Here is a 20,345-nt window from a genome sequence, read left to right on the forward strand (position 1 = left end):
ACAGTCGCCTCCAACTTAGGTGTTCTAGCAATCAGCATATTTTGAGCTACTTTTGTGCCAAAATTCAGCTCCCTGGCTTGTGTGGAAGGAGCTTAATAATTTGAGTCCCCCATTAAGAAGGAACTGTGTGTATTTTTTCATTTTCAGCTTTTTCTTTCTGTCATCAGAATGTCTAGGAGGACACACACAGTATTCCAAATTTCAGAGCTGTAGCTCATTGGGAGGAATCATAACAACTGATTCTAGTTGGTGAAGGCTGAAAATTAATCAATCTATTTTATCATAACGTATGAAATAAACCCACAAGCAAGGTGAAATATAATGATTTGCTCTTTGTTCTTCAGGGACTGCATTATGCTCTGTTGCTTGAATAGTGGCACAAGCTTTGTGGCTGGTTTTGCTATCTTTTCTGTCCTTGGCTTTATGGCTTATGAACAGGGGGTGCCAATAGCAGAAGTTGCAGAATCTGGTAAGTCCTACATGCAAATGTGATACTGGTAATCTTCTTGTATACTTGGTTGGAAGATAAGAGTATTTGGAAAGGTGAAATTTTTGAAAGTTTTTTTTTTAATTTGGAGAGTACCATCCTTCCAGTTCCGGAAACCGAACACCCATTGCTGAGGCAACGGGGTGGAGGTTCTTGGTTTTGTTGTGGAGCAAGTTTAGAACCACTGCACAGACAGCATGGCAGAACAAGGATTGTCTCCCCAGTAGCCTTGGCTCATTGCAAATGTTTGGCGCTTTTTCAAACTATGCTTGCTATACAAAGTTTTGCTTCAGGTGGAAAAAGTCTGCACACTTTGTGTGAATGCAGCTGTTGTGTGACTATGCATTCACAGGGGAGAATCACATGAGAATCCAGTAGTTGAGAACCCAAATTAAAAGGAAAGTTGTCGTTCAGTGCTGTCAGCTGTATTTTGTGCACCAAGGTCAGTGTTCTGCACCAAATCTGTATGTGAGAAACTGCTGTTTTACATTACTGTATTAATTGAGAAACCTGGGGTGGTTTGAATCATAACACTTTCATGAATACCGTGAAAGTGATGGGTGGCTCAAAGCAGTTTGGCTCAGAAATGAACCAAGTTGTTTCTTCAACAACTAGGAAATAGTTTGGCTAATATCCAGGTCTAGCTAAATTCAGAGTGTACAAACTCCCTGAATTCCCAAGCACCTACACATCTGCCATTCTGCCAAACCCTTCATTCTCTTCCCTCACACCCCACTTACCTGGCTGCTGCTGACATTTCAGTAGTAGTTTGGACTAGAGTCTAAGTAAAGGGAGTATTCAGGGAATTCTTCTCCAGCTCAGATTAATTTCTGCTCCAACTAAGAATTCAGGCATTATAATACTTGCTTTTTAATTAAAGCATTATGACCCCAACTCATATTTCTGAGTTTGGAAATGAGTCTCAGTGCCCAATCATATCCTCCCCCCTCCCCCCCATGGTGCAGCTGCACCAAAAAAGAGCACACTATGTCCAGCGGGGGAAGATTGGGAGGCTTTGGAGGGGAAAGGAGATTGTCCCCTTAAACTCCCCCCTAAGCTTCTTGCAATGGGTCTCTTCAGATCTGCACCAGTTCTGTAGCTGTCACAAATCCATGGAGAGAAAGGGTGTGGGAGGATTGCAAAAGAGGCAATAGGATCCAGGAACTAATTCCTTTAGCATATGCCTTCTTCATCACATACAAATGCCACTCCAAAGCTCTTTTCCTGGCTTGTTGTGGATACTTCAGATTTTATGGAGGAGTGCTGGCAAGAGATGTGATTTATGTTGTCCTGCATTTGCAAATGTCCAAAGCTACCTCAACCTCTTTCCCTGAAATATATGACACACAACAATACATTGCTCATAGTTATTGTGGCACTTTAGACTTCATTTGAGCCCTGTGTTTAGTTATAATATCTTCCTGTTGAACTGCATGACTTTATCTCAAGGGGTTGTCACTAAAAATATAATTAAATTCTATTTTCTTTTTCAGGACCTGGGCTTGCTTTCATTGCCTATCCAAAAGCTGTAACAATGATGCCCCTGTCACCACTGTGGGCAACTTTGTTTTTTATGATGCTCATCTTCCTTGGATTAGACAGTCAGGTATGGATCAAAGATTATTTCAAATAAACAGAAATTCAGGTATTTTCAAATGTTATTTGAGCTAATACCTCAATTTGTTAAACCCATTTAAGCGAATACCCCAGTTTGCCTATTAAGGCAATTATGGTGATGACACATGACAGGGCCTTTGTGGTGGTGGTTCCCATCCTGTATAACTGAAGATGTTGCAAGTTTTTGAGCAGAGTGGTTCAGATTGGGAAATGCAGTCCTGCTTAAGCTAGGGTGTGGTGTGGTTAATCCAGTCCAATAAATGGTCTGCTTCTGTCTGCCTTCCTTTCTCCCCACACCGTCTCCTTATCTGGAAAACTGCACAGGGCACCATTTCTCTGCTGAGGTTGCTGGAACATGTACTCCCAGCCCCAGCAGGGAAAACAGGCATGTTCCATAATAAAGACTGGCAGTGCAAGAACCTGACAGCTCCCATCTTCCAGCATTCATTGCTCAATCCCAAATGTTCTGCTCCTGTCTCCTAGCCTATTCCAGCTGTCAAAGTGTCCATTTCTCTGTTCATGGCTGAATTCCCACCCAAGTTTGTAACTGAGATTTTATAGCTTAAGCCAGCGTTTTTCAACCGCTGTGCCGCGGCACACTAGTGTGCTGCGAGACTGCCTCAGGTGTGCCGCGAGATCAGAGCAGACAGGCAGCAGCCACGTACGTGGGGGAAACAGCTGCTTTGAGCCTTACGCGCAACAGAAGGAAAAGTAGCAGGCAGCCAGCCAGCGAAGGGGCTGGTTGCGGCTGCTTTGCACCTCCTGCTGTCGCTTGCTCCTGAGCTAGACAAAGGCTGCAACCCAATCCTGATTTACCTGGGAGTAAGCCCCATTGACTATTATGGGGCTTGCGTCTGAGCAGACATGCCTAGGATTGGGTATTAAGTCCTTGCCTCCTCTGCATGCTGATTGGGTGACCAGAGAAGCTTGGAGGAGGTCCCAGCGAGAATGAGGGAGTCAGGAACAGGCAAGCAGGTATGAAGCGAGTGAGTCTGCTGAGGCCACCAGCCTAAGAACTGGCTGGTTCAAAGGGTCCTGGATAGTCACTTTTCCTTGCCACAGTTTGCCTGCAACTCCCCAAAGCGACCCTCCCTGCATTGCCTTTTGCCTTTTAGGGGAAGGGCATTGGGCCCCAATCCTCTCCATACTTACCTGGGAGTAGGCCCCATTGACTATAATGGGGCTTACTTCTGAGTAGACATGCCTAGGATTGGGCTTTTGGTCACACTTTTTTTTTCTTAAATACAGGAGTAGACAATTGGCACTTCTCCCCACCCCACTCCCTCCCACAGGCACTTGCCCCCCAAAACTCACAACTGCAGTCAGCACCTCTCTTACTGTCCCTCCCTACACTCATACCCACCTTCCTAAGGTTCAGAATCATTTGCTTCAAGTTCTCTCTTCCCCTCACTCCAGCTGAATCCTGTAGTTGTTTCACTCGTGTCTCTTCATTGCCCCTCACCCCACAGCTCTCCGATGTGCTCAGTCTGACCTCTCTTTGCCAGCACTTTCTCGCATAACACTTTAATAACATTTTTCATCCTTTTCACAATCACATATCCTTTCTTCTCCAAGCTCCTTGTGAGTTTTTTTGTCATGTAATAATATAATTGTATTAATTATATTAACAATTAATTGTAATGTAGTGATTTAATGTAAGTAAAAAACTGGTAGTGTGCCTTGACAATTTTAGTGCCTTGTCAGTGTGCCGTGGCTTTTTCAGCCACACTAGACACTGTTCCAGAACCACCATTCAGAGTGCGATACGATAGTCTTTTGAGACTGAAGGTTGCCAACAGGACAGTGTGCCGTGAGCTGAAAAAGGTTGAAAATGGCTGCCTGAAGCTATTACTTTGAAGAGTTTATGTTTGAAACTGCTCCAGGGAAGAAAATGTGGACCTTAATATTAAAAATGTTAATAGAATTTAACTAAATGTAGCAGGTTTGTGGTAGTTTACTGCTACTTACTGCTGCTGTCGGACAAATTTCATGAACACTGAGCAATCTTACTTTCAAGCTGATGTAGTATAGTGGCTAATGTAATTACCTACATGTCAGAAAATTGCCTATTCACATTTCACCTTACTAGGTGACCTTAGGCAAACCACTTTCTCTCAGCCTCAGACCCCTGTCTACAATATGGGTTAGAATGAAAGTATTTCTTATAAGATAATACTGGCCTACGTTATAAGAATTATATCTGCTTAAAACCACCCTATAAATGCTAGACATAATCACCAGTTATTTCTGGTGGTACTTCCAATAGGTGGACCATGCAAAGGGTTTGGTGGGGATCAAATATTGAGAAATGTTGGCATAGGCTATATATGATAACAAGAACTGTAGCTTATATTATGCACCAGAAAATGCTATAGAAGCTACAGATCATTTTGTATGTATTTTTGCCTGTGTTTCTTCAGTTTGTGTGTGTGGAGAGTCTTGTGACAGCCGTGGTGGATATGTACCCCAAAGTTTTCCGGAGGGGCTACAGAAGAGAATTGTTGATTCTTGCTCTTTCAATTGTATCATACTTCATTGGTCTAATAATGTTAACAGAGGTAAGATAGATTTATTTGCTTCCAGAGCTATCAGCCAAAAACACTGTTGCCCTCTGTTTGATTCATTTATAACCCACTCTACTCCATAGGGGCAGGGGAAGGGGGAAGGGGCTGATCAAGGTGTTTTTTATCTTTCACAATTGAAAACAGAAAGTGGTTTCCAGTTGCTTTTTTTTTACTCTTACAGAGGCTTGAGGAACCCTGCAGAAGGGCTCACCACTGTCCTGAGAGTGTGTCCTATCCGATTTTCCCAATCCTGCCGACTATGCCAATTTGTCCCGTCCAAATATTCCAACTCCCTTCTAATGCCCACTTTGTGGCTAATTAACACCCTCCTTTTCCGAGAACAGCTGTGGTGTGCAAAGAAATGAACAGAACTCCTTATCAGTTGAGCAATTAACAAGAATTTATTGCTACACAGACACTCCCTGCAAGTCCTCTTGTCCAGAGGCTTTCCCTCCCCAAAACTCCACTTAACTCAGTGGATAAAGGTCTGAAGCCTCCAGTCCAAGTCCACAGTCTAATTTCCAAAGCACAGTCCAGTCTTCCCAATTCAGTCGTCTGCAGCAGAGTCCCTCCTCTCCAGCAGTGTCCTCTCCAGCAGAGTGTCTCCTTCAGCAGGGTCCTGGCAGTCCTCTCTTGTGTCCTCCAGCAGAGTCCTGTCAGGCCCCTTCTCCCTTAGGTATGGGTCAGGTAGCCCTCTTGGTCTGGTTCCCTCTGGGTCAGGGTAGCCTTTGGTCTGGTAGCTTTGCTCCTTCTGAAGCTGCCTTTTAACCTGCAGCCCCTTGTTAAGTCCAAATGCAGCTCATCTGTGAACTACCTCCTTAGCTCATTCAAAGTCCCATCAAGGTCAAATGAAGCTCAGGTGTCCATCCAGGTCTCCATTGGCCTTGATTGATTACAGCTGTGGAGCCAGCCCTGCCCTTCCCAGAGCGGTCAAACAGCTGTCAAAACATGGAATTGCTGTCAATACCACATCATCCACCTGATGATCTTCTGATCTTCCATTACAGAGTGTCACCCAGTTAGCTCTGCTCCTACCCCTAGCTACGCTACTGAAAATAGCAGCTGCAGCATTCCCCGTCAGTCAGTAAATCCTGGCAGCAGGCATCTGTGCATGTTTTCTTCAAGGAAAAGACTGGCACAGGGATAAGAGATCACTCCTGTCTCATATACCCCATAGACCAGTGTTTCTCAAACTGTGGGTCAGGACCCACCAGGTGGGTGGTGAGCCATTTTCAGGTGGGTCCCCACTCATTTCAATATTTTATTTTTAATACATTAGACTTGATGCTACCATGATACATGACTGCATTTGAGGAAACGTTACACATCTATACTTTTAATAGGTTGCTATGTACAGTATATGCTTGTAACAATGATAGTAAACAATGATAGTAAATGGGACTTACTCCTGGGTAAGTGTGGGTAGGCTTGCAGCCTAGGATTGTTAAAAATGTTCCTGCTTGATTATGTAACTTCCGGTCATGACATCACTTTGGGTGGGTCCTGACTGATTCTCATTCTAAAAAGTGGGTCCCAGTGCTAAATGTGTGAGAACCACTGCCATAGATGTATAGATGTCTTTCAGAACGAATGCTAAAACTCAATGAGCAAGACTTACTTCATTATCACATCCTGAGTCAAATATAATGACCACAGACCAGGCTCAAAAGAAAAACAATCCATTTTAGAGTTGATAACCACTTTGTCCCCTCAATTTTGACTCCTACAGCCTGGTGCAGCTAGGACAGAGTGGGGAGAGAGAGAGCACACAATGAAGAAATTGACAACATAAAACCTTTATTCTTCACTTTAGTCACATTCTAGCTGAAGTGTCTCAAGAACTTGATAGGATGTCTTAAGACATAGTAACACAAATCATGTGACAACAGAGCAACAAAAACTGAAATGTTCAGAAATACAAAATACAGAGACAATTCATGTTCTCTTCATTCTGTCATCCATTTGCCATAGTAAGGAAGGGGAGAAATAGACTGCAGTTTTGCACTTGTGCTTTCTGCAAAAGATTGTTTTTTTCCAGATGTTTTGCTTTTTTTTTAGTTCATCACAGTTTCTCTGAATCTGTTTGTCACTTACACATTTTAGCATTCTGCAAAAAAAGAGGCATGTGAATTTAAGTCCAGAAAAACTTTTTCCCAAAATTTATGGTGATTTTTTATGAATTTGGGGTGCTGATTCCAAAAAATGACATCCGTATTGCCCTATTACGTCTAGTTTCAGAGACTAAACCATGGCATAGGCTTCCTCATATAGAAGCTGCTTGAACTATTCACTAATGAGGCTATGTTATGTCACTGAAACTAGACATGACAGGGCAAAATGGATGCCTTTTTTAGAATCAGCACCCCAAATATACCAAAATGTATAACTTTTAAGACATCAAAATGCTTGATGGCCTGTGAAATCATTTTATTACATTTCAATACAGTATTTTATTGTCCAAGTCTTTTTGAGGTTTGATTATTGAGTATTTTCTGCATCTGATTTCATCCATTATCTTGATACTGTCCTATTACTGAGTTTGCAAGGTTGCATTTGTCTTGGGTTTAGTTGGGGGGAGGGGGGTTTACTGACTTCTCTGAAGCTATTCATTTGAAATTCTTTCTGGTATTCATCATCCTCCATGGCACTCCATTTATTTCTCATTTCCCAGCATTTTGAGGAGCTTGTTCTTATGAAGGCTTGACTGCAGCTGTTACAGTTCATGTGAACTCTGATGTGCAAAAACAGAGTGATGCCTTAGAAAGGTTTTTGGACAGCTGGAAATTTCATACAGATTGGATGCATAATCACTAAGTAATAGGTAGGAGAAGTGGATATAGTTCCCCAGTTGAAAACAGTGATGAAAACAGATGAATCAATGAATTAAAAAAATATTTTCTGCAAGTCTATTAAGTCCTTTCCATCAGTAGATACTTTACTAATAACTTATTAGTAATAAGATATAAATAACTAGTCATAAATTACAAATCCTAACATTCCCCCGTTTCCATGGGCAATCCATTCCTCAAACCTTCCATGGGTACATAAACCACTGATATGGGGGACGCTATAAAAATAGAAGCCCCCGCACACACATATACACCCCCCCACATGGCCAATATCTTTCTTTTTGCGTTCACGGGTGTTTCCTTCTTTAACTTCCTTAAACTGAAAACTCGACGTGCAGGTAATCAGCCTGCCACTAGAGGGAGTGCAGGCAATAGCCTGCACATGGAGTCTTCAGTTTAAGCAAGTTTAAGGAAGAAATGCCCATGCTGCCATCTTGCTGATGCAAGAACAAAGGTAATGGCCATATGGGAGGTGTGGGATCCCCTATCTACAATAAGCCTCCCCCCTGCACACCCATTACCTTTGTTTTTGCATTGTCATGATGGCAGCTCGGGTATTTCTTCATTTAACTTGCTTAACCCATTTTTGCCTGGTCCACAGGGGTACACATTTGGTCCCTGTTGTGTATATGCACCATTGGGCAGAAATGGCTTAAACAGAAGACTCCACTTGCAGGCTATTGCCTGCACTCCCTCTAGTGGCAGGCTAATTGCCTGCACATCAAGTCTTCTGTTTAAGCAAGTTAAAGGAAGAAAACACTGACTGAATTGTTTTGTCAGTGCAAAAACAAAAGTAATGACTACCCAAGGGTGGGGGTCCCATATCTGCAGATAATTGAAACTGTGGATATGGGATCCATGGATATTGGGGCCTGCCTGTATATACAGTAAAGGTAGATGTGTTGCACGTACTAGCATGTCTCGGGCTGTTAGAAGAAAACAAGTTAATCCTTGTGGAATTTTACAAAAGCTTCCATAAGAATATAAAACATTTAATCCTTGTGGAATTTTTCTGCAAATGTGATGAAGTGATAGTGCTTTAGATGTCCATTATCCAGTGTTAATTACGAGTTTTGCTGTGTAAGTGCACCCTAGTTTGTGCTTTAGAATGTAAACACTTAAAACTGTACTGCTAACTGAATTGGTTATTGCTATAAAGCTAATTATTGATTTGGGAGGCTCAAGAGTGTTTAGTTGGGAAGAAAAATTGAGAAGGGTTGAACGAATGACCATTAATAGATGATTTTGGATATTATGCAAAGTATGTCATGTAGAAGCCTTTCCATATTCTACTCAGTTTAAATTTAAGTTACTCATTAAATGGGAGAAATTTGAGAGAGACTCAAGAGGAGAAAGAAGATGAAAATGCAGTAAATGCTAGTGTTAATACCACTGAATTTCAACATATTTGATATTGCTTGATTCCTGATCAAGTACCTCCCTAGTGATGCTCTTTAATATTAACAAGGAACATTCTGACAGACTTGATGGCAATTAATTTGGCATATATAATCTTCAGTGCCTGGGAAAAAGGAGGTGATCTCTGATTGTTAGTTGCATCTCTTCTACAGTATTTCCTATTTGAATAAGATTGAAGAATGTCTTGTTTGTTTTTTTCACTTGATGCTTAATACACAGAAAAGCGTAACAAGTTTTAAAGTTGAATGATATACGGCTTAACTTCATTGCATTGACATGTGTTCTCTTGTTTTCTGGAGAAAGGATGTCAACTTTCTTATTATAAGAAGTTTACCAAAGTTTCCATAAAAATATAAGTTATGCTTCTAATTCAGAATGATGTTTCTATGAAGCATTTGGAATTGACTTTGTACAATTTTAGGACATAACCTGTTCTTTGTAAACAGCGTTTGAGTTCCTAGCATGTGCTTATCAAAATACGACTCTGATTTAATACGGTATATGAATTTTAAGTGGTTTTTAACATCACCAGCAGCAAAAGGTGAGGTGGTGCAGCTATCAGTGGGAAGAAGGGCCCAATTCCTTTATTTTTGGGTGTTGCAATGTAGCTACATAGGTAGTGCTGCATTATAAAAGCACAGAACTGATGGGTGTCAGTATTGGAATCCAGGAAGATCTGGTGAGGAGGTAGATGTGGTGTCAGCAGTGGCCCCTTTAAGGGTAAGGCCCAGGCATCCAGCAGAGTGTGCTGCACAGCTGCAGCCACTTGAAGGCAATAGGGCCCTCAGGGATATAAGGAGTACCTGAGGCAGGAAGGGTGTGTGGGTTGTAGAGGAGACTGACTTGGCTTATTGACTTTGGAATCTGACCTCAGACTGTGACTTGGCTTATGGACTTTGACACTCTGACTGATTTACTTTGGAATCTGACCTTGGACTGTGACTTGGTTTATTGACTTTGGATTTTGCCCTGGATACTCTGACTTTGTGACTAATGGACTGCTGGAGACACTGGAGTTTGGTGTGTGGCTGCTGTGCCCAAGACCTGCTGAGGACCAAGGAGCTGCTGTAGTGGTAGGAGGCTGCTGGAAGGAGAGAGGACCTCTACAGGTTGAACAGGCAAGCTACCCTGGAGTCCAGCAGGACTGCAGGGCAGAACCAGGGTCATTTGTTGGGGGAAAGAAGGGGAGCTAATTTCCTTAAAGTGGGCATAATTCTCCAGGCAGAGCTTGGACTGGGAATCTGGCAAAACAGTGGCTAGAAGGGACTGATGTGGGTTGTTATTATGATACCTGTCTGTGTATGGTATCATTATCCAGTCAGTAGGAACATCCCTGCATGTTACTAAATTAACAGACCCCCACCTTACCTATACATAGGTAAGTATGAGTATAGGTACTCATGTACTATCTTACATGAGTAAGATAGGATTATAGTCCACTTCTTACTGAAAACAATCAGCTTACTTCTGAGTAAAATAGCACCATTTTAAACACCTCTACCTATGTAGATGCCTCAGGACATTCTTGGTTACTGCTCTCTCTCAAAAGCCTCTTCCTTCCTGCCATTCATATGGGGATGGACGGACAGGTGGACGGACACCAAGTTCCTTCAGTAATCATAGCATATTTTCATGGTATGGGCTATAGAAATATTGAGACATAAAATTATGCAGGGTGTGGACAGAGACCTTTTTCTCCCTCTCTCACAAAACTACATCCAGAGGTCACCAAATGAAACTGACTGGTGGGAGATTTAGGATATGCAAAAGGAAGCCCTTCTTTATACAAAAGGAGTTCTTCCATCACATAAAGCAAAACGAGTCTGTGTAATTTATTGCCCCAAGATATGGGGAAGGTCATAATTTGGATGACCTTAAAAGGGATGTCAGGGCCCTGGGGGGAATACCCCCTAGGTATTCCCACTGCTACCAGCTCAAGATTGCTAGAGGGATTCCCTGGGCTAAATCTTTCTTCCTTCCACCAGAAGCTATTTAATGGGTTATCTTAATTCCTTTCTCTTCCTGTAAGAAAAGTGGTTCCAGATACCTCAATGAGACCTAGGCAAGAAGGAATAACAGAGTTTATTGAGATCTAATATTGGAAAGTAACAAAATAGAACTTCCCCACAATCCAAACATACAGGAGGCTCCCAAAGCTGCAGGACTCCCCCAAGGCAGAACCCTTTTTGTGAACTTGCTGACAAAACTACAAAGAAAAGATAAAACCCTAATGCAGTCTAACTCTTTTACTGACTAGCTCAAATTAACTTCTCTCATGTACTCACACAGCCAGAGGGAGGCTAACTCTCTGTTAGGTCTCTTCCACCAGGAAGACAAAAAAGTTCCCTTCTCTAAGGGTTTTTATCTTCTTTACTAATGAATACAACCATCCTCACCTGAATCTTTTACACCTGAGGAGCCCCAATTAATTCTAATACCAATGCAAGAGAAAATAAAAACTCACATGAAACAACAGTTTCATGATAACAACAGTTTCATGATAGGGGGGATTGGACTAAGGCAAGTCAGGACTATCAGTGGCTGCTAATCATGATGACTATGTACTAGTTCTAAGTTTAACAGCAGCATGCCTCTGAATATCAGTTGCCAGGAGCACTGGCAGGAGAACTACACATTTTTTTCCTGCTTGTAGGCTTCCCAGAGTCATGTCAGAGATCCACAGGCAGGGGTATACCAAATGCCACGTTGTGGGAAGGTGTTCATTGGCACTAAGAAAAAGAACATACAAACCCAAATGAAGGAACTTGAAAGACATTTTAATTTAAACCAAACTGAAAAATCAGCAGTTGCGGAATGCGCAGTGGCTACAGGACATAAGGTGGATTTTGAACACATTGAAGTATTGGCAAACTCTATCCATTATTATACACACATGTATAGAGAAGCAATGGGTAGCCCAATCCTGAGCTACCCGGGGTGCCCAGGCTTGGCGGCACTGAGGAGGGCTGCTGCTGAATCCAGCGCCTCCCGTGCTACTGCAGGAGGCGCCTTGGCCTTCCCCTGAGTAAGGTAAGCAGCCCTGCAATGGGTAAAGGTGCTCATGTAGAGCGCACAGGCCTACTCAAGCACCCTGGATCCTGCAGGGTGGAGCTTGTGGATCCTCCTCCCTCCCTCCCTCAGCACGCCTCCCGTCCGCCCTCTCTCTGCCCCCGCCAGCTTCCTCCCTCCCCGAAATGCCTCCTCCCTGCCCCCTCCCTCGCCTACCGTGCCCCTGGTCTGCGGTCTGGGAGACCGCTGAGCTGCGGGAGCTGGGTGACTACCCGGCACTAGCCCAGCACTGGCTGGTGCTCGGTTAGCATGTGCAGGAGCCCAGTGGTAAGTCCCGTAAACGTGCCTTATGGCACATTTGCGACTGTGGTCAGTGGCACAGAGCCATGCCACCGAGCACAGGATTGGGCTCTCCAATATGCAGGCACCAAAACAACATGAATAAGAAACCATGAGAATAAGTAATGCGTGGATACCAGCCCTAAAGAATGTTACACAAAGAGTTAGGAACCAGCTGGGGCCAACAGCTGATAACCATGTACCTAACCCAGTGGGCAATTAGTTACAACCTATATAAGAACTGTGTGCACTGCATTCTAGGGCCTGAGGAAGTTACTGTAGCCTCTGAGGAAAGCCCAACAAAGTTGTGGGTGAAATGTAAGGTGCTAGTTTTGATCATTGGCTTCAGTAGTTTTACTTTTTTTTAGCTTCAGTTTTTTTTGTCATAGTCTCTAGTGTCAGCTTTTACCTCTTATTTTTAGCTTCCATTCTCAGTTTTATTTTTTTGCTTTTCACTTCTATTAGAGTTTTGGTTTAGTTTTTAGTTTTTTAGCATTAAAATCTCTCTAGCTTTGAGTTTTAGTTTAGACCATGCCATTCATCCTGAAAAATCTATTAAAGCTAGAGTCAGTTGGTGAACCACTGTGTGAAACAGCATGATGGAAAAGACAGGCATTTCACCTCCTTATCCAGCAGGATGTTTTTAGCAGCCCAAACCTATGGGGCAGGAACAAAAATTCTGGCAACATTCTGGCAGGACATGCCAGAGCACATAGGCTGGCTGCTGCTAGAAGCAGCAAGCGACCAGCTCTTTGTGGCAATGGACACCTGATGTATGCCACTGCATGGGGGGTGGAATGGGTAGGGAATGGCTTGGAGAGGTGGGCAGATGGAGCCTGGGAAGGGAATGGGTTCAGCAGCAGTGGCATTCGATGAATTCTTATCCCCTTCCTGGGCTCAGTCCACCTTCTCAGATCCACTTGGGGTTGTGCTAGTGATATCACTGGCACAGGTCTGAGTGGATCCACTGGGCCAGCAGGAGCCTTCCCTGGGAGAAGGGAACAAATGTTCCTTTGCCCTGAGGAGGCCTCCAGAGGCCACACACACCTGCAGTTTGCAGCTGACATCATGTTGGCACAGCTGCATCACCAGGTGGGGAGTTAGGTAAGATTGGGCTGTAAGTGAAGCATGCCAGCCCTTTTTTCCCCAAAGGAAAACAAGATAATAATAATAATTGGAGAGTTTTATGCATATATCACATTTTATAGTTAGCTTCAATTCTTTGGGCATATGATTTCCATACAGAGTGTAAGCATGTTTGTTAATGCTATAAAATGCCTCCTAAAGCTACTCCCTACATAGTGAAGTAACATAGGAAACTCACAGGAGATTCAAAAGTACAGTCCAGAAATGTGAACTAATTTCTACCTCCTATGCTATGTTCTTTTGAAACAAATGAATCTTGTTCCTATATAAGTGTGCTACTCTTCTAAGAGTTGCAGAGTCCAATGCAATCTGAATGAAAATGAGTCTTTGGATTTACCTGAAACTTAGGTTGGCAGTGCTACTTGATGTTGGCTGCTGACCAGAAGTGATATCAAGCAGGAGACTTTTTAACAACAATCCTACCTGCACTTAGCCAGGAGTAATTCCCATTTACTATCATTGTTAAGAACAGCCCCACTGGATCAGGCCATAGGCCCATTGAGTCCAGCTTCCTGTATCTCACAACGGCCCACCAGATGCCCCAGGGAGCACACCAGATAACAAGAGACCTTCATCCTGGTGCCCTCCCTTGCACTGGAATTCTGACATAGTCCATTTCTACAATCAGGAGGTTGCACAAACACATCATGGTTTGTAACCCGTAATGGATTTTTCCTCCAGAAACTTGTCCAATCCCCTTTTAAAGGCATCCAGGCCAGATGCTGTCACCACATCCTGTGGCAAGGAGTTCCACAGACCAACCATACGCTGAATAAAGAAATATTTTCTTTTGTCTGTCCTAACTCTCCCAACACTCAATTTTAGTGGATGTCCCCTGGTTCTGGTGTTATGTGAGAGTGTAAAGAGCATCTCCCTATCCACTCTGTCCATCCCCTGCATAATTTTGTATGTCTCAATCATGTCCCCCCTCAGGCGTCTCTTTTCTAGGCTGAAGAGGCCCAAACACCGTAGCCTTTCCTCATAAGGAAGGTGCCCCAGCCCTGTAATCATCTTAGTTGCTCTCTTTTGCACCTTTTCCATTTCCACTATGACTTTTTTGAGATGCGGCGACCAGAACTGGACACAATACTCCAGGTGTGGCCTTACCATCGATTGGTTGGTTGGCAACCTTCAGTCTCGAAAGACTATGGTATAAGCCTACAGCACCCAGTATTCCCAGGTGGTCTCCCATCCAAGTACTAACCAGGCCTGACCCTGCTTACCTTCTAAGATCAGACGAGATTGGGCATGTGCAGGGTAACAGTTGCTTTGTACAACAGCATCATAATATTAGCCATTTTGTTCTCAATACCTTTTCTAATGATCCCAAGTAGCCTGATAAAAGTACAGATCTGTCACATTTTCCCCAAATGCAGTCATACCATGGTACCATCAAGTCTGTATATTAAAAATAAAATATTGAAATGAATGGGGATCCACCTGAAATTGGCTCGCGACTCACCTAGTGGGTCCCGACCGACAGTTTGAGAAACACTGCCCTAGTCCATTGCTCAGAATAGAGCCACAAAATCTGACTGACTTTAACGCTTTTATGCATACACAGCCATTTTTGATAGGCTATCCCAAAAAATACCTGCTACTGCTTGAAAGAGTTCAATGTATGTTCTCAGTATGTGTTCCACAGTGCCGATCAAGACTGCAGTATGTATCATGGGCCACCAAATGGCACTGTTGTGCTATATTCCATCATGCTAAGGCTCCTTCAGAAGCCGTTCCAGAAATTCCCAAAGAGCTACACTTAGCTTGAAGAAACTCCTGTTGACAATATGCTCTCCTGTAATTTCTTGGGAGCATTTTAAACTAGTGGTGAAAGTGTTGTTATGCATTGAAGTTTATCTTCAGTATGCTATTGCAGTACCTGGAACTAGGTCAGCTCTTAAGATGGCCTCAGTGATTTGCTCAGAAGAGAAATGGTTAGTGTGCCAGTGAATGTTTCTGGTTTGAATTACTGGTGGAGATTACTCATCTTTTGCTTCTGACTGGGGAGATTTAGAGTATCACCACATTTGTTGCCATACATGCTACTCTCTCACAGCTGTGTCTGAAAATCCTGTCTGAAGTTTTTGTACTTGCCTGTTTTAAGAAGGCTATCCATGTAAGCAAGATGTGGGACTAGCACATCTGCTAGGGGTTACATGGGTTACATTCAGATTTTTCCCATTTATGACAATATTCCACCTGGAACTGACTCTTGTAGATTCTGTTATCTCAGAAGATTATCTGTGGCTTTATACTTACTCATGTAATAAGCAATTGAAGAAATCTGAATATTCATACACGGTGCTTCAGAGACTAAAAGTGTTCTCAGTGATTTGGAACTTGAATAGTGAAGCTGAAAATAGGATGCAATTGGAAACACATTTTGAAAGAGGGATGTGCTTAGTGCTTAATCATCATAACTTTAAGTAAAATACTACATATATATCTGCTTGTCTTTCTCCTTCCATTCCAGATGTTTACTATGTTCATGGAAATGTGCAGTAATAAAAGGCTAATAAAGTGCAAGAACTTTATTCTCTAGTGTTGCTGCCTTTAGTAACATGGGAGTGAAGCACTTAATCTAATCCTACATGTACAGTAGGACTTCTTTTTGTTCACTTTTTAATTCAAATTCTTCCCATAAGGCTTGGGAATGATGATAGTTTAAAACTTAACTGTCTGGCTAAATGCTGGCTAAAATGCAATGTATGCTGAAAAGTCCTTTAGAACCTAATTCTATACATGTCTTTTCAGAAGTAAGTCCCATTATGTTCAATGGGGCTTACTCCCATGTAAGTGTGGATAGGATGGCAGCCTCAGACACTTAACTACATGCACTACAAGCACTCAACTCAACTCATTTGAAAAAGAAAAAAGCTAGAATGCTTCTGAAAAAAACCCATCAGGTTAAGACTTCAGTGTGTCTTCAGCTGGAGGGGAAAAAAAAAAACCCTTATTTCAATTGCAAAATATTGCTCTCTGCCTGGCCTGTACCATTTCTTACGTTTTTAATGATTTCTCTTTCAGGGTGGAATGTATGTTTTCCAGCTATTTGACTCCTATGCAGCCAGTGGAATGTGCCTTCTTTTTGTTGCTATATTTGAATGTATTTGCATCGGCTGGTTTTATGGTGAGTCAGCAATTACTGTTCCATTGCGGCTAATTCTGAAATCACATTATGCTTTTTTTAGTATGGGTCTTAAAGTGATCTGCATAATCCACCATGCAAGATACAAGAACATGTATCTTGTGAACCGAGGCTGGGATTCAAGATCAGTCTGGTCCACAGTACTCTAATATGACAAGTTGTATGGATGACCCCTTCTGATTCATCTTATTCACATATAGGCACCCATGGGAATAATTCTTGGGCTATAATCTTATACACACTTACCTGGAAGTCCTATTGAACTCAGCAGGATTTACATACATAGGATGAAGCTGTTAGAGAAGTTTCATACATTATTTCATTGTGGCAAGGGAAAATGCAAGCAAGGATAAGATGCATATGCTAGTTCCATGTCTGCACCTTGCATGTCCCAACACCACAAGCCCATTTTCAAAAGTTTCAACAGGAGCATGATCAGAAGGAACACAGCACATTGGCACTTCTCCTCCTCCCAGTTCACTGCAATATGTGGCACTGCCCTAAGAACCAGTACCTGGATGCAAAGCCTTCTTTTGGAACTAGAAATTTGTTGGTGTTCAGTTTCTATAGTTAGATGCACATTTTTACAGAGTCAGTCTACAAGGGTATTTCATGCAACATAAGCCATACATGATGGTATTTGACCAATAAAACATTATTTCCCCTTTTCAGGGCAGGTGCAGGGGACCTAAGCAAGGTCCTTGTGTGTGGCTATCTCCCTTTTGGCACTGATGATGCTGAACCAAGTACACTTGGTTCACATTTCCAGCTTTCCTTGGCAATTGTAGAGCTTAGAAATAGCCTAAGAATGGCAGCATGAATGGTTATGTTGCTTACCTCTTCAGATCCATAGGCACAGGACAGAAGCTAGACCTTTAGGACGCAATCCTAACCAACTTTCCAGCACTGGCATAGCTGTGCCAGTGGGGCGTGTGCTGCATCCTGCAGCTGGGGGGCAGTTATGGAGGCCGCCTCAAGGTATGGCAATGTTTGTTCCCTTACCTCAAAGTTGCATTGACCTTATGTCAGTGTGGGAAAATGGGTTAGGATTGTGCCCTTAGTGTCATATACACTTACTTCTTAGATATTAATTATATATCATACTTGTCTTATACAGGAAGCAATCGTTTTTATGACAACATTGAAGATATGATTGGTTATAGGCCACTGGCATTAATCAAATGGTGTTGGATGTTACTCACTCCTGGCATTTGTGCTGTAAGTAATAAAAGTGTGATTAAATGCTAGAGTAATCCGTGAATTCTTGGCGAAGCCTTCCCCAAGATGTTTTGTTGAAATTATTTTGCAGAAACAAGTTAACATAGAAGTATATAGCACGTGTGTTTTTAAAGGAAACATAGCTCTCAAATAACCAAATAGTTGAATATTTCCTTAAGAAAAAAATTATCTCATCAGCTGATTTAGCTTATTTCCTATCTGTTTGTTTTTATTTGTTTAGTTGCTTGGTTTTGTTATTTCAGAATCAGTACTGTCCAGTGTTTCTTCATTTTTCCTTTAAAATCATGAGTTCCTTGGAAATGGGTATTGTCCTTCACAATATTATGAAGGAGTCTGTTAAGGGATTTTACAACCTATGTATTCTCAACCAATCTGATCAAAGTCACTGGAACAATTTCAGATTAACAGCCAATCCTATCCAGTACTGGTGCAGCCAGGCCACCAGGCTCATGCCGTATCCAGCACTGAAATCGAGCAGGATGGAGGTCTCCGCATGGTAAGGGAACATTAGTTCCCTTACCCTGTGTTGAACCCTAGCCTGCCCAGTGGGATTACTCAGATCTGCACCTGCAGAATTGCAGGCACATGTCAGTGTAGTCCCATTTAGGGCTTTTAGGCCCAGGACAGGGCCTAGGATAAGAAAGAGGCCTCTTCTGCCATCCCTGCCCCTCCCAGTCCTAAACTGCTCCCTCTTCACCCTCCCTCTGCCCCGAAACACCCCTCCCCTATCTCCAGTACACCCTCTCTCTGCCCCTACATCACTCAGTCCTGCTTTTACCAGTGCTGGTGGCCATGTGTTGAGATTCTGCACTAGCCTTCCTGCCAGTGCTCCTTACTCAAAAGAGAGGACCTCTCATGGACTATTAACACCAGCATGTTGATAAAAAAGGCACAAAAGCAGTTATATTTTCTGGGGAAGCTTGGGAGGTTAAATTTGTCACAGCTGCTGCTTGTGTCTTACTATCGTTGCACCATTGAGAGTGTCCTAACCTATGATATCTTGGTGTGGTTCGGAAATTGCTCTGCAGGGGACAAAAAAGCTCTGCAGAGAATTATTAAGATTGCGCAGCACATCATCAACCTTCATCTACCAGCTTTGGAGGACATCTATGCATCTCCCTGTCTGCAGAAGTCACATAGTATTCTGAGAGACCCCTTCCATCTGGCGCATCAGTTCTTTGAACTGTTGCCTTTGGGTAGACGATACAGAACTATTAGAGCAGCACCACACGATTCCTGAACAGTTTTAATCCCACAGCCATAATTATGTTGAATAAGGCGATATAGTTGTTACCATGCTTCTGGGCATTATGGTCTGTAATACTGTTTTTATATTATGATGCATGTTGTATAGAATGTGTGGGTGAGTGTGTAGAGTGTGATTGTTGGAATTGTAGTATATATTTATGCTTGTATCTCAAAGGTGCGTAAATTTCGTTGTGCTGTAGCACAATTATTATTATTTATTATTTTATTAATTTATACCCCACCTTTTTGCCCAACGGGCACACAAGGCGGCTTACAATTTAAAAGTACAACATGAAAAACAATTAAACAATTTACAATAATTAAAAAATCTAAAAACAAACAAACCCTGTGGATTTTTATATAAGAAGCAAGAACGCCAGCCAGCCTGTCAACAATTAAAATCTTTTTGAAATAAAAAGGTCTTCAGTCCACGCCGAAACATTAACAACAAGGGAGCAGTTCTCAGTTCTAAGGGGAGGGTATTCCACAGTTCGGGGGCCACCACCGAGAAGGCCCTCTTACTGGCTGCCGCCCCTCTCACATCACTTAGTGGCAGCACAGTCAAAAGGGGCCCCCCAGATGATCTAAGAGCACGGGCAGGATTGTAGGGAAAGAGGCGGTCCCTCAAATACCCTGAACCCAAGCTGTAAAGGGCTTTAAAAATCAAAACTAGCACCTTGAATTGGGCCTGGAACAGAACCAGCAGCCAGTGCAGCCGCTGGAGCAGCGGCTCGACAGAGTCAAACAGACGTGCCCCAGCAACCACACAGCAGCCGCGTTCTGTACTAGTTGTAATTTCCAGACCATCTTCAAAAGCCGCCCCACGTAGAGCGCATTGCAATAATCTAATCTAGATGTCACTAGGGCATGGGTTACTGTGGCCAGGTCCGCGCAGCTCAGGTACGGTCGCAGCTGGTGAATCAGCCGAAGCTGAGCAAAGGCTCCACTGGCCACTGCCGCCACCTGGGACTCCAGGAGCAGCTGTGGATCCAGGAGAACCCCCAAGCTGCGGACCTGCTCCTTCAGAGGGAGTGCAACCCCATTCAGAGCAGGACGATAGTCCAGCACCCGAGCTGTGGCTTTCCAAACCAAGAGCACCTCTGTCTTATCCGGATTTAATTTCAGCTTGTTCACCCACATCCAGCCCCTAACCGCCTCCATACAGCGATCCAGGACCCCAACCACCTCCTCAGAATCAGGGGGAAAGGAGAGATAAAGCTGGGTGCTTTATCCACCTCTGCTAACTGGTTAAGAGGCACTTTTTCAAGTGGTATATAAAT

At 43.0% G+C, this 20,345-nt stretch overlaps 1 protein-coding gene across 1 annotated transcript in view; it reads left to right on the top strand.

Annotated features, from left to right (window-relative positions):
- The window catches only part of SLC6A11 (solute carrier family 6 member 11), a 143,463-nt gene that overhangs the window by 118,121 nt on the left and 4,997 nt on the right, over nt 1-20,345 (top strand). The window contains exons 8-12 of the mRNA XM_066613372.1: nt 345-469; nt 1,981-2,093; nt 4,525-4,662; nt 16,458-16,560; nt 17,696-17,796. Of these exons, the coding sequence (XP_066469469.1) occupies nt 345-469; nt 1,981-2,093; nt 4,525-4,662; nt 16,458-16,560; nt 17,696-17,796 (580 nt within the window). The remainder of the gene's footprint in view (nt 1-344; nt 470-1,980; nt 2,094-4,524; nt 4,663-16,457; nt 16,561-17,695; nt 17,797-20,345) is intronic.

Source organism: Tiliqua scincoides, chromosome 2, assembly GCF_035046505.1.
Source record: "Tiliqua scincoides isolate rTilSci1 chromosome 2, rTilSci1.hap2, whole genome shotgun sequence".
NCBI classification, from domain to species: domain Eukaryota; kingdom Metazoa; phylum Chordata; class Lepidosauria; order Squamata; family Scincidae; genus Tiliqua; species Tiliqua scincoides.